The sequence below is a fragment of the Podarcis raffonei genome, chromosome 10 (assembly GCF_027172205.1).
Source record: "Podarcis raffonei isolate rPodRaf1 chromosome 10, rPodRaf1.pri, whole genome shotgun sequence".
Lineage (NCBI taxonomy): Eukaryota > Metazoa > Chordata > Lepidosauria > Squamata > Lacertidae > Podarcis > Podarcis raffonei.
This window is the reverse complement of record NC_070611.1, coordinates 24,841,496-24,855,871: the sequence shown is the minus strand read 5'-3', so window position 1 is coordinate 24,855,871 and position 14,376 is coordinate 24,841,496. Positions and strand designations below refer to the sequence as shown.

At 41.6% G+C, this 14,376-nt stretch overlaps 1 protein-coding gene across 1 annotated transcript; it reads left to right on the top strand.

Moving 5' to 3' along the window:
- The first annotated feature begins 1,129 nt into the window (after positions 1-1,129).
- Positions 1,130-12,808, top strand: IFRD1 (interferon related developmental regulator 1). Its single transcript, XM_053405722.1, has 12 exons — positions 1,130-1,293; positions 3,160-3,264; positions 4,172-4,253; positions 5,197-5,321; positions 5,425-5,582; positions 6,426-6,476; positions 6,575-6,753; positions 6,860-6,968; positions 8,830-8,964; positions 9,666-9,794; positions 10,073-10,168; positions 12,141-12,808. The coding sequence occupies exons 1-12, from the start codon at positions 1,245-1,247 to the stop codon at positions 12,228-12,230; spliced, it is 1,308 nt and encodes a 435-aa protein (XP_053261697.1). The 5' UTR covers positions 1,130-1,244; the 3' UTR covers positions 12,231-12,808.
- The last annotated feature ends 1,568 nt before the right edge of the window (positions 12,809-14,376 follow it).

Below are 14,376 nucleotides of genomic sequence, written 5' to 3'. Positions count from 1 at the left end.
AGCTGCCCAGAGTGACTGTATTAGTATTATTGTTATTATTGAAGAGGATATCCTTATTTTCAATGGAGAAATGTTGGAGAGTATGTATGCTGGTAACTATGTACTTACTACCAGTCTACTTAGGGTGTGATTTCTTCATGTCTTATTTTTTTATTACAAGTATTGTGTACATGTGTTTTAAATTCTGTTTTCCCTCTCTGATTATTTGCGGGGAGTTATTGGGTTGTTCTTGTTTTTATTTTGATTATGTATTTTGTGGTTTCATATTGTGATTTTATCCTGTGATCTGCGTGCATGGGGCAGTATATAAACTTAATAATAAAAGAATAAAAATAATAAATCACTGTCCCTATGTTAAAATATACTTAAAGTGCTATTTGGGCTTTCAAAGTTTCCAGGGCTAAGGAGGAGCTGATATCATTTCATGCATTGTTATTATTGAAGAGGATATCCTTATTTTCAATGGAGAAATGTTGGAGAGCCTCCGCTCGAGGGCTGTGCAAGCGAATAACCTTCGCCTCAGTTTCTGTCTGGAACAGTGAACTACCAGGAGGTTATCTGAGGACAACGACGGAGGCAGGGCGGCCGACGTGAGACCGCCGTGTACCGCAATGGCCCCGGAAAGGGTACAGACTACAGTTCCCAGCATGCCACGGGGGCCTGGAACTATCCCTTATGTCTGGAAGGTGAAGAAATGAAGCGGCAGCTGCAAGAGGCACCGCCCTTGTAAACGACCGCGGAACTTCGAGAGAAAGGGATGCTTTGGGGGGGGGGAACCACACGCCCCAGAGGTCAATGCGCGGCTCCCCTCTTGTACGTCACGGAAACCTGCGGCTGCCATTGGTCATTTCCAAGCCACGCCCCTGCAACGTCACTACACCGCCTCCGCCTCCGCTGGGTTCCCTATAAAAGCCACGTCAGCGTCAGTCCCCCGCCTTTAGTTCCTTGGCGTCTGAGAGGAGAAACATGTATCGATTCCGTTCACGGGCATCCACGGGGATTTCTGCCGCTGCTACAGCTTTGCCTATCGCCTGCTTTCCTCAATCGCATCCGCTGCCTCGGTCCGGGAAGCCGGCCTCACAGAGACGTTTCTATAATAAAAAGCGCTCCTGCTCTTCCATCGGCTGATTGTCAGCGCTGCCCGGGCGAGGGGAAGAAACAAAAGCCAGGCCGACGAGAACCCCAGAGAGGGAGCACCGGGAAGGAGCCGCGCGCGAAGCCGTCGCCGCTACAAGGCCGCTGCCATGCCCAAGTCCAAGCGGCGGGGAGGGGGTAACCCGCGCGGAACATCAGGTGAGGGAGCCGGCGCGCATGCGCCCCCGCCGCGGGGCGTAATGGGGGCTGTAGTTCTCTGCTTGGCTTCCCCCCACGGGTGGCGGGAAGCGAGCTTCTTGTTCTCTGTTAAGGTTGCCACCTGGCCTGTATTTCAGGTCCTCTCTGTCTGCCAGGTTAGGGATCCCCTCCAAATAGATGTGTTTGAAAGGTCATGTGTTTATGGTCTCGGTAGCCAAGCACAGACAGATTTACTACTATTTCTACTACTACTACTAATAAATTTATTTTTTATACCCTGCCCGTTTCCCCAGACTCTCTGGGCGGTTTCCAACACTTTATAATAAAATATCAAACATTAAGAACTTCCTGATACAGGGCTACCTTCAGATGCCATCTAAAAGTCAGATAGATGCTTATTTCCTTGACATCTGTTGGGAGGGTGATCCACAGGGAGGGTGCCACTATCGAGAAGAACTTCTGCCTGGTTCCCTGTAACCTCACTTCTCGCAGTGAGGGAGCCGCCAGAAGACTCAGAAGGCTGAATGATGGGGTTGGAGATGCTCCTTTAGGTATATCGGGCCAAGATGAAATCGAGACAGAGAACAACTTATGTAAATGTATTTGTGGACACTGAAAGGCTTTAAATGGGAGGACAAGTCTCCAATCATTTTGGTATTTGCTATGGACAGCTTTAGATTTTGTGGTGAAGCAATAAATAAAGCTATGTGGTTATGTTCCTTCAGGCCTCTATCCTAAACAAATGCTCACAAAGATTGAGCAATTGGACCCATATTGTGTGCTTGATGGCAAAAGATTCAAAATGCAATATAAATTGTAAAGGCACAGATTAATAATACAACTTGCTGCTCAAATCTAATCTGTTTAGCTTTGTTTCATATGCCGTGATATATTTTAGTCTTAGGTACCATTTAAATTATACACAGAAATAAACTCTCCGGTTCTCCTGGTAATCTGAAAATACCTGCAAGGCTGTGACAGGTATCATCTAATAGGTCTAAAAGCAGCAAGGTGTTGCTCATTGCTCAAAATAAAAAGATGAGAACTAGGCATCTTGGAAGAAGATTAGTCACTAGACATTTATGCAACCTCAGTGATGTAATTATGTGTTGTTGCTGTTGATAAAATTAACATGTGAGGCCAGTGTGGTAAGTATACAGCAATTCTAACCCAGTGAAATTGGCTAGATATTGCTTGACCCCCGCCCCAAGAGTTGAGAATTCTGATGCTTTCTGTTTATTCTACCTGAGTTTGATACTGTGACTTTAAAACTTTATAAAAATATCTATATTTAGTGGTTTTTTTAGTGGTGCCCCATAGTAATAGTTGTGATTGGGCCTGCAAATGAAGTTGGATGAAGTCTAGAAATGCAACATGCATAATAGGGTAGTCTTTTAAACTGCTCCTGCCACATTTGTATACTTGCTGTGTGTTGGACTGCCTGCCTCCCATTTTGTTTTAGTAAAAGCTTACTTCTATGCCAACAAGGCTGTTCTTTGGCCAGAGAAATTCGGCCGGGTAGCATGTTGCAAATGGTTGACAGCAGAGGAATGTTACACTTTGTTTAATGTGCAGATACTGGGAGGTTAAAAGAACTTAGGCAGTTAAGAATAGATGATAGCAGAATAGTTTGAAAACAGGCTGCCACGCATATACGGTAAGACAGAACTATGGCTTGTTGAAATAATTTGTCTTTGAGATATAGCTGTCAGTTGGTCTTCCTTCCCAACACATAATTCTGTCTGCAGTGGACCCCTACTTCTAGGGTTTAGAAATAGAAAATTGGCAGTATATTGGTCTTGATGGCGTAGACATTCCAGAGTATTACCCTGTGTTAATGTTGACTGCTCTAAATGCTTTTCCTAGGTGCCCAGCACAGAAATATGCAGTCTTTTAGTGATGAAGATGCATCAATTGAAACTATGAGTCACTGCAGTGGCTTCAGTGATCCTTCCAGCATCACTGAGGATGGTATGTTAACCTTTGTGTCTTATTAGGAAACTACTGCAGACATGAAATGCTTATTACATTTGGAAAGAGTTTGGTTTGGATTGAATGTGGTATATTTTATTTCGAAATGCTACTTTATTTAAAAGCACCTAACCCTCAAGATAACTTGGGGGGGGGTCTAATTTGTAGCTCCTTTATGAAACTTAAGGCAAGTCAAAGAATTTATGTTTCATGTATTTGTGTTACACGTTCACATTATTATCTGGAGTAGACTAGTCATTGAGTGAAGCAAGTTTTGCTTACTACAAAGTAATAGTTGTGTTGGGTACTCACAAAGCCCCCTTTCTGAAAGAGTATACAGTGGACCCTCTAGTTACGTACCGCTCTGGATACATAACTTTTGGGTTTTGCCGCATGCGCAGAAGCGCTCAATTGCGGCGTGCGCAGAAGCAGCGTTTCTGCCTACGGACTTTTCGGGTTGCAGACGGACTCCCGGAATGAATTTGATTCGTATCCGGAGGGTCCACTGTACAAGTAGAAACTCTAGGGGGGTTATTTGTCCAGATTATTCTCCCCCTCCACAAATGAATAAATGTTTTTACATGGCATCAAAACACCTTTAGTAATGGGGCCAGTTCCTAAACCTGGCTGCCATAGTGGAGGTCCAGCCCCATCTATCTGCCAACTCCACTATTGCCCAGCAGTGGAAAACAGAGCAGATCAAGTATGAATGAATTGATTTATTACGGGGTCAGACCAGAAATACACAGAGCAGATCCTCCACTGAAGGCTTGGTGGCCAGGCAGAAGTGGAGGAGACCTTACACGAATTAAATCAGATATGTATAATTTCCACAAGACTCTGAAGACTCATTCTGTGAGGCTAGGTTTATTAATTGTAATTGTACTGTCTTGTCACATATGTGTAGGGCCTGAAGTTGATGAGGAAGCAACGCAAGAAGATTTGGAGTACAAGCTGAAGGGATTAATTGACCTCACATTGGACAAGAGGTATGGGAGGTCTGAGAAGTAAAAGCTTAAATTGGCCATCTGGATGTTTGTTCTCCGGATGTTTAGGGCTCCTGTCCTTGAGCACTGTCTGGGGTTGGTGGGCAAATTAAGAGTCTAGCACCATCTGGAAGATACCTGGTTTAGGAGGCTGGCTTAAAAGATTTTGCAAATTGTGGGCTAGAGCTTTCCCATGAGGTCATAGGAGCTTTATAATATTGTACCTCAGATGAAGGGTAGTATAGAAGTTTAATAAGTAATAATTATTGTACCCAAGGGCAGATTTGTTCAGGAAGTTGTATCTTAGCTTGGCAGCAAATCCTATGAATTAGGATACATTTAGGATAGCTACTGTATAAGTCAGCCTTCATCATGTCTTAATTTGGGAATAGATAATAATAGGGAAAGTGACTTTTTTCAGCTTGTTCCACCCACATCATTTTTCAATGTTCTTGCCTGCCATGATTTCTCAGCTCACCACTACTTCAAGAAAGCACTCTGTCATTTTCTAAAGGCACTGGGAATTTATTCAATTTAAACCTGAGTCTTATTCCCTGCCATATCTACCTTCCTCCAGTTACCATTCCCTCAAATGCTCTTTTCCTAAAGATGTTGGATTAAGAGTCTTTCCCTATGGCTAGAAAAGGAAAAGAGCTGTGAAGAGAAAACATTTTATGAGCAGTGTTTCCTTGGCATTGAGACATTAAGGATTGCAGAATGAGAAATTGGGCGAATGTGGTGTCTGCCACAGCAGAGGTTGAGTGCTAGTATGGGAAGCTCTGCTAAGTAGTTTTTCAAATCTTGGCTTTGCAAATCTTAGCCTTAAATGTTGTTCTGCCTTTTGGGAAGGAGGTAGAGGTGGAATCTAAAGCATGCATAACACAACCAGATTGAGATTTGCAGCACAGAGCTTTCAACTGACCTTTTACCATGAACTCCCCAATAGTGCGAAGACAAGGCAGTCAGCTCTTGAAGGTCTTAAAAATGCCCTGTCTTCAAAAATACTGTACGAGTTCATCCTGGAAAGGAGAATGACGCTAACAGATAGCATCGAACGCTGTATAAAGAAAGGTAATGTGCATCTCTCTTCCTATAAAATAGCATTATTCTGTTATCAGGTTTAATTGCTGTCGCATTTAGTTCTACCAAGTCATGACTGGCTTTCTGTGTTTAGGCAAGAGCGATGAGCAGCGTGCAGCAGCAGGATTGGCTTGTCTGCTTTGTGTGCAGCTGGGGTCAGGAATTGAAAGTGAGGAAATATATAAGACCCTTGCGCCGATTCTGAAGAAGATTCTCTGTGATGCGTCAGCAAGTGTACAAGCAAGGCAAGCTGTAAGTAAAAAGTTGGTACTTGGGATGGAGAAATGCAAGTGGATGCCTTGTATCCCATATTGCAGTGACGTGTGTTGGAACCTGAGGGCCTAAAAATGTTTCCCTGGTTAATTGGTGTCTTATTCTTTGGAAGACTTGGCATCAAGGCTTATAACTTAGTCTTGAACCTTCAGGCAATGCCTGTGTGTCACGCTTACTCTCCGTGGTAGGGTTGCTGGCGACAGCGCATGACAACCATTTTGGGTCCATGGAAACTTCCACAGGATGGAGAGGCAGTTGTGGACAACACACACAAACACACACACACACACACCTGCAACCAAGCATACACTACAACCTCTTCTAAAACGTTTCTTTCAAGCTTGATACCGCCAGGGAGAAGGAGGCCTCTGTGGGTGTAGATTTGCTTGCAAGCACCACATTGGTGACCCCTGGTGCACGGCGATAAAAACAGCAATTGTAACTCAGAATGTTTCTTGCAGGTTTGGTGGGTAATGTCCCTTGGAAGTATTAGAGCTAGCCAGGATGGAAGGAAGGAAGGAGAGACCACTAGGGAGCTGGGAGTGTTTTCCTGTAACGTTCTTCCTTAAACATTGAGATCTGGCCAAGACAGTGACAAAACTGTAAACATCCCTTGTTTTTGTATGAAACCACTTGCAAAGTGTTTGTTTGATCTGTTAAAGGATGCTTTGTTGTCTTGTCTGAAGACAAGGACAGAAGCATGTTACATGATTTAAACCACTTTTAATTAGAACAGACTCACTCATTTTTGGTCTTTTGTTCTGTGAGGACAAAATGTAGCAGTAAAGTTAAAAGCATTAACTTCTGTTTCTTTTTTTCTAGTGTGCCACCTGCTTAGGAGTCTGTTGCTTTATTGCCACTGATGATATCACAGTAAGCAAACGTTTTTATGAACGGTATTATTTAGCTATGAATTAACCATTCCAGATCAAACAGTGAATTAAACGGTCTCGGTCTGTTTCTTAAACCAGGAATTGTATACAACCATGGAATGCCTGGAAAATATCTTCACAAAATCCTATCAGAACGAGAGGAATTCAAATAGCATTTCCAGTACCCAGAATACAGTTCTTCACATCAGCGCTCTCTTGTCATGGACGCTTCTGTTAACCATCTGCCCAATGAATGAAGTGAAGAAGAAACTTGAAATGTGCGTATTCTGTTCCCTTGGAAACCATACCCAGAAGTGCAGTTTAAATCAAATATAGCTTTGTGTGCAGTAACGCAGATCAATAACATGCTCCCAAATTTCCTAGGCATTTGCATAAATTTCCCATCCTGTTATCCTGTGACGATGTCAACATGAGGATTGCTGCTGGGGAATCCTTGGCTCTTCTGTTTGAACTAGCAAGAGAAACAGATGGGGTAAGTTCAGAGAATGATTCTGCAGGGAAAGAGATGGGGAGAGCATATTTTTGTAAATAGCTTTTATGCTATGTCTTGGGCGTTTCGTGTATCTGATGGAGAAATAATGGCTTTCTGCGTATGAATAACATTTGATCATATATAGGTTTTATTAGAATCTGGCTCAAATGTAATATTTTAGTAGCAACTAATCAAACACCTGCAAAAATCAGGATCATATTTCTGAGGAGTTGAAGTCATGCTCTGTTATGTCTTACCGTGTCCCTTGAGTGCGATAGATCATGTGACCCTGCAGTGTTTTAGTTTTGGGGGGGGGAACACATCACTCCCATAATCATAAACTTACATGAGATACCAGATATATGGGAAATTATTTATTTCTCCAAATTTGTAGACTTTCCCCCATAACATGATTATCATTCTAGGGTGGTTTCCACCAATACATAAAAATTCAATGAGAATTATTATTTTTAATCCAGTTAATAAAAACAGCAACAGCATGAGGCCAGACAACCTGCAATGACTGCAAGTTTCTTTAAATACCAAAATCTTGAATCGAACCTGGTCGCATATAGGTAGCTGATACAATAAGATCATCTTAGTTCATTATTGTTTCAGACTTCCATAATTTGCTTTATCATATTTTAAAGTGGCTATATTAGAATCATAGAATCATAGAGTTGGAAGAGACCCCAAGGGCCATCGAGTCCAACCCCCTGCCAAGCAGGAAACACCATCAGAGCACTCCTGACATATGGTTGTCAAGCCTCTGCTTAAAGATCTCCAAAGAAGGTCTTTTTATTAATATCTTTACCGTTTTCTTTAACAGTACTGAAGAAAAAAGTCTCAAGTTAACTATGTACCTGTCTTGGTAAGGTACCTATAAAAACTCTAGGTGACCCAGGATGGTAGAAAAAAGAATAACTGTAGATTTGTCAAGACAGCCAGTCCATTGCACAATATCTAAATGAGCGTTCAAAACTTTAAGCTCTGATTACAGCATTTGACTTTGGTTAATGGCATCTGTTTGACCTCATTAACATTGGCTCCTACACACTGCCAAAAACCAAATAATCCTTCAGCCTACTCATTGTTTCAATGATTGAGCTGTCACTAGTAAATTTTTCCACTCATAGGAACAGCCAATAAAGACATTACATAGGATCGTGTGATGAACAACTTGGGCAGACAGGTGTAGTCAGATGAGAAGGAAACATAAGATATTCAGTGTTGCTACTGAAACACACATATAAACAATGTGGGAGGTAAAAGGTGGAATCAATAGCTGACTCAGTTTTAGTAGTCATGAATGGAAAGAGGAGATCTGTTAAACCAGAGGTCTGAAATGCAGAACCATTTCAGCATCTACTCACTTGAAGCTACTCACATCAGAACAGTGAAATGATGGCTACATTCCCAAACAAACCCCTACTAAAAGACACTTTATAACCTTAATAATGTTATTATATTGATTTCTCACACTTCACCAGAAGGTCCCAAGGCAGGTTGCAGCAACAAAACAATTTAAAATAACAAAACCAAGCATGCACAATAATCATCAGGTTAATTTACAGTTTCCAGTTAGGACAAAGAATAATCTGCCCCTTCTAAATTTCAGGGTGATGGATAGAATAAGCAAATGTAGACTTCAGAAGACATTTTGCCCTTAAAGGGCTATTTTATCCTACAACCTCTCAGAACACCTAGCTTTTAGTATTGTTATAACTTGATCTCTCCATTTAATGAAGAGTTGTATGACAGTTGAGCCATTCTAACGGAAATGTGAAATACGGTTTGCAAAATATTCAAGAAGTTCAACTCCCACAAATAACATGCTATTTCCCCCTCATTATTTGACTAGGATTTCTTTTATGAAGATATGGAGCTTCTAACACAGAAACTGAAGGCTCTAGCTACAGATGGGAACAAGCACCGTGCTAAAGTGGACAAACGGAAACAGCGGTCTGTCTTCAGAGATGTCTTGCGAGCTGTAGAGGTAAAGACGAATGAGCAAATGTAAAAAAATGTATAAAATGTTACTGGTTAAGACTTCATCTTTGAAAAGCAAGTGCTTTGAAAAGCTTGTTCTTTTTAGTATAAGGGACGTTGCTCAGTTCTAAGATACACCTATTGAATATATTGTACCTGATCTCATTTGTTTTATTTTTAATACTAATGACGGCATCCATGGAGGCCACTTTTGCTTAGGGAATAGCATTTTGGGGAGGGGTGCTTTTGAAACTTCAGGTCTTTCAGTAGAGACACTGGCTTTGTCTAAAGAGCAAACTGCTGTCAGAGGACTAACCTGTAGTCAAAGGTGAATCTTGAGTCATGAATAATTCCTGAATTGCTTTCATTAAAGGGGGGGGATGGGGACCCAGTACATTGAGATAGCAACTAGGTCCAAAAATTGTGTTTCACAGGATTTGTTTTTAGTTCTTACATTTTAATCTGATGTTTATAATGAGAGCAAATTATCGAGAATCCAAGGCCTGCAACAGTATTTGGGAGGCATACATTGGAGTCTGGCTCAGCTATCTCCACTTGAGAATAAGTCATGAAATTAGCATGATCTTTACAAATAGAGTCAAGCAATGTACTGTCTTAGTTTGCAGCGGCAGCTAGGGTGCATTCAGCTGTAAGTTGCATTTCTAAAACCACACTTTCCTGAGATTGACTGCTTGTTTATTTTGACAGGAGCATGACTTCCCTACAGAGACTGTCAAATTTGGACCTGAGCGCATGTACATTGACTGCTGGGTTAAAAAACAAACATACGATACTTTCAAGGAAATCTTAGGATCGGGGATGCAATACCATTTGCAGGTAAACTTAAAAACTTTCAATAGAATGGCAGTGGTACTTACTGCCTTTTAAACTACTTTAAAAACACAAACTGGGGTAAGAGAACAGGAAATTGCTTTATGGTGCTACCTCATCTCTACTTGAGTAGGACCCTCCTAGATTTTTAGCCATGGAAAGAAAACAAAAATGGTACTACAATCACATTTAGCAGCTCTTGATAGCCGATATGTCACAAGCAATGGTTGAACACTTGAAGGTGCAACATTTGCTCAACTCTAATGACTTAATGTTTTATCCAGTCCAATGAGCTTCTCCGGAATGTCTTTGAACTCGGGCCGCCACTGATGCTTGATGAGGCAACACTTAAATCCATGAAGATTCCCCGTTTTGAAAGGGTATGTTACTCACATTCTGTTAAGCTGATTTACTTGGTTTGGTTTGGTTTTTAAATTTGGTGCAGTTTCTGCCTTGTGATTTTGCCACTTGCCCTGGGGCGCACAGGAATTAGTCTCCTGACAAAAGCATCTAACTCAGGGTTTCCCAGACGAATCTCCAGCTGTTTTTGGACTACAACTCCCATCATCCCTAGCTAGCCAGGACCCCAGTGGTCAGGGATGGTGGGAACTGTAGTCCAACTGGAGACCCAAGTTTGGGGAACCCTGATCTAACTTAAACTGTGTCTTGCTTGGTCTTTTTGTACCCTCAGAGAGCTTTCAGTAGCACAACCTGAGCATGTGGCTCAGCACTGCCTAATCCTGGGCTTGGGGTTTCTCCATCATGGCAGACATTGTAATTTGGTGAAAAGAAGAGGGGAAAGCAGTACAGATAAATAGAGTTGGAGTAGGTGTCCACCCCCCCCCCCAAAATAAATTCCCCAAATATGCAGTGATGTACTACTAGAAAGCCTGGCCTTTGCTTTTTGATTTTGTTGATAGAAATAACTTTAAAGAACTTGATCTGTTCCATCTTGACTGTTTGGGCCAACAGCCTACTCTTTCAGAAGGTGTTACAGCCCTCTAGTCTGTTAGAGAAGCTGGTGGTTTCACAGTTGTAGATAGCAACTGTGAATGGCTTTCTGTATTTGGATGTACAGGTGGCATAACAGAGAACCGGGGTGATGGCTGAGATAAATTTGACAGGCCAGAGAAGAGATGATCCTGAGTATACATAGGCCATATTATTGAGGGATCTCTGCTAGTGCACTTCAGCCACCCATGCCCCTGAAACATACACCTTCCAATTGTGTATCAAATTGTTCATTTCTAGTTAACCTTATGGCTAAGGAAAGCACTATATTGCAGCTTCCAAATTTATGAAGTTCATAAGTTTAAATAGTTCTTTTTAAAAAGTGGTCAGTGTAAAAATAAACAGCAGTCTGTTCCCAGAATCATAAAAGTAGCACATGGCGGAGGGACCCGCAAAAATAAATGCTGTCTTGCGTTGTGGGACCTCTGCTCCACAGGTCTTCCTCCCAGTTTGTCCCTACCCTGATGTAGCATTTAGGGTTTTAAAAAGCCTTAGCGCCAATGGAAGCTTTTAAAAAGCCATGTGGGGCCTTGAAGCTGGAATGAGAAGGGTTAACCCTCCCTTGAGAAGGGTCTCACCAGGTGGGGAAAAAATTGCTTCAGTTGTTGTGATATAATTTATAGACATTCACATGGGGACTTCATTTATGTGGTCAGCTTTGACTCCACATAAGTGTCCCTTTGCAAGCAGAGCATCTTTGAACTGCAATCTTTTGGCAACTCCATTTCTCTTCAGGGGTGTCCTTTAGGAACATTTTGCAGAGACGTTTATTGAGTATGTAAACCTTACCTTAGAATTCCATTTATCTTGATACACAACTTGTGTGCACAGCCTTCATAATGTGCTGTTGGGGAGTGGTGGCAGCTGCTGGCAACAGTTACTATGCATATCTGCTTTCACAGTGACCAGGATATCAGTGTTACGATCAGCTCTCTTACCAGGTTCTTGGTGATACATTTGTATGGTGGAAAATCAGAACGGAAACAGATAATAAATCTGAGAAGCCCAACTATGTTGGCATGGTTGCTTAGCAATCATAAGGATTTCAGAATTTTCTTCCAGCCATGCGATATCTTAGGCAACAATTGCATCAACAAAGTATTGTGGTTGTAATTTTAATTTTTAATGCTAAGACCACCACTTGAATTATTTAGAACTCGTTGATGCAGAACTATGTAAAGGTCAAAAGGCAGCATACAAGATTTAACAAATCTTTCTCATTTTTGCACATTGACTGTTGTCAAATACACTGGGGCGTGTCTGTGCAAAATGAATGCATAACCCCAAAACCTTGTCAGAAGGAATGTTAACGCTGATTGCATTTCTCTGCTGTTTTTATAGCATTTGTACAACTCTGCAGCATTCAAAGCCCGGACGAAGGCTCGAAACAAGTGCCGTGATAAAAGGGCCGATGTGGGCGAAGTGTTCTAGAGCAAGCTCTTCTGAAGACCTTTGACTTCGTTCGGTTAAATTGAATTCCTGTTTAGTGTGATTAATTGTGGTGTTCAAAGTGAAATGAGACTTTTTAAAAAACTATGTTTCTCTTAGATATCTTCTTGCCCATCTATAGAACAATGTTGTATATTAGCTCCCTAGATGGATCTGTATTGTAGATTAGAATGTAATCTGATGGGGGGAGAGAGGCGGCTTTTGTAGCACTTTATTGGTGAGTAAGATAGCTCGTGAATCTGGCATAATTCTTAACACTTGGTTAAATGGTGCTGAGGGTTGCTTTGTTTCAAGGTTCATTGTTTTTAGCAGTCTAATAAGATGGGGGGGGATTCTAATAAGAATATCTGTAGGGTTAAGCATGCCTCTGAACAAGCTGTTTTATAGACCCGTGTTTTAAAATGAAACATCCTGGCTGTGGCAGTGACCTTGGTGTACTTGCCATGGACCCCTCTAGCTTGGCTCACAGACTTTACACTGAAGTAGCACATGAAATCTTTCAAGAAATGTTACGCATCATATGCTGAAACTTGGATAATAAAAGCTATTTATATCTGAAAGCTGCTTTTCCTCAAAGCGTCTGTCTGAAATGAAATTGTGTGAGTGTTGCATGGAAATTATATACCGGCAATAAAAGGGTTACAACTGTTTAAAGCAAAGTAGCACTTTTGACACTAATTGTAAAATTGAGTGAGCTATCAGTAGGACTGCTCTGTAAATATTAATAACGGTGCTGGCACTGCTGTCTTCGGTGATCCACAGCTTCTTATATGTAGATGATATTTAGACTTTTTATTAGCTCATAAATCCCCAGATCAGGTAAATGTCAGGAGTAAAACAGCAGACAAAATGAAAACTACATGTTCTTAATCTTTTGCCTCCAGAAGTTCAGCCAAAAATAATTATTGCTTGTTGGCGGAAAGGAAAAGGGGGAGAAAACCAAACTGATCTGGGTAGAGATTCATATTCAGTTGCTACCCAGAAAAGGCCCTCTTCTCAGTTGCCACCTACCTTATAAGTTAACAAGGTAGTCTGTGCAAAGTGTATTGCAGTAATTCCCTTAGCTAAACATTGAATGCAGGAAGGACTGTCCTTACCCAGGAGAGAATTCACTGTGATACTCCAAAGTTCATGAAATGCCACATGGTCCTCTAGAACAGCGGTTGCCAAAATGTTGCTCTCAATTTTTTTTGAACTCTCGTCGCCCTAGCTCTACTCATGATGATTTCCACCAGCCTGGCTTGTGCCTTCCGTAGGTCAGTTTCATCAGTATTCCTCCTTCCTGGATGAGGTGCAACTTGGTCAAATGGACTACTTGAATGCACAGGATTCAGAAGCCGTGACAATCCCTATCCAATCATAGTTCAAGTCAATCTCAACAAGTGGGGACAAATGCACTAATGTAATATATTGCTTAGTATGTACCAAGATGGTCACTGAATGAAATGGACAAGCCAGTATTGCTTTATTCCAAAGGATCAAGAACTGCAAAGTAAAGGAGATCACCTTGAATGCCTTTGGGCATAACCAGTGAAGTGGACTAGAAGGCAATTGTATCTTTGGTTCCACTGGCAAATCGGATTATCAGGCTGCCAGACCATCTTATCAATAAAACAATGAACAGGGTGGGGGTGTGATACAATGACTACTGCAATTAACACAAGATATCACCAAGGCAACTGTCTGTAAACAAACAATAAACATCCATAAAAATGGCAAAAGTAATTTCTTTCCCAAATATTTGCCTTGGTGATACCATCTTATCAGGCAAATAGTGATAGCACCCCAAATCTTCCATTCCAGATTCTCTTTCCACAGTAATCTGAGTTCAACCCAATACTTCAGTGCTAGACAGTTGTCCAGCTGGGCTAAAATTTTGATGTTTCTATACCAGTACCTCAGGAGAGATCCATTCCAAGTCTGCCTTCCTCTCGGCTTTAAATGCTACAACTTCCAGCTGGCTACTAATATTGTAATGATACAATGGTTGGGTGAATTGTCTCCATGGAAGCCAAGAGATGGCTGGGAAATAGAAGGAAAGAGCCGTACATCTTTGGCAAAGGTGACACATCCACCAAGTTCCCAGAATAATGGATGGGTGCAGAAACATTGGTGAGAGGGAAAATAG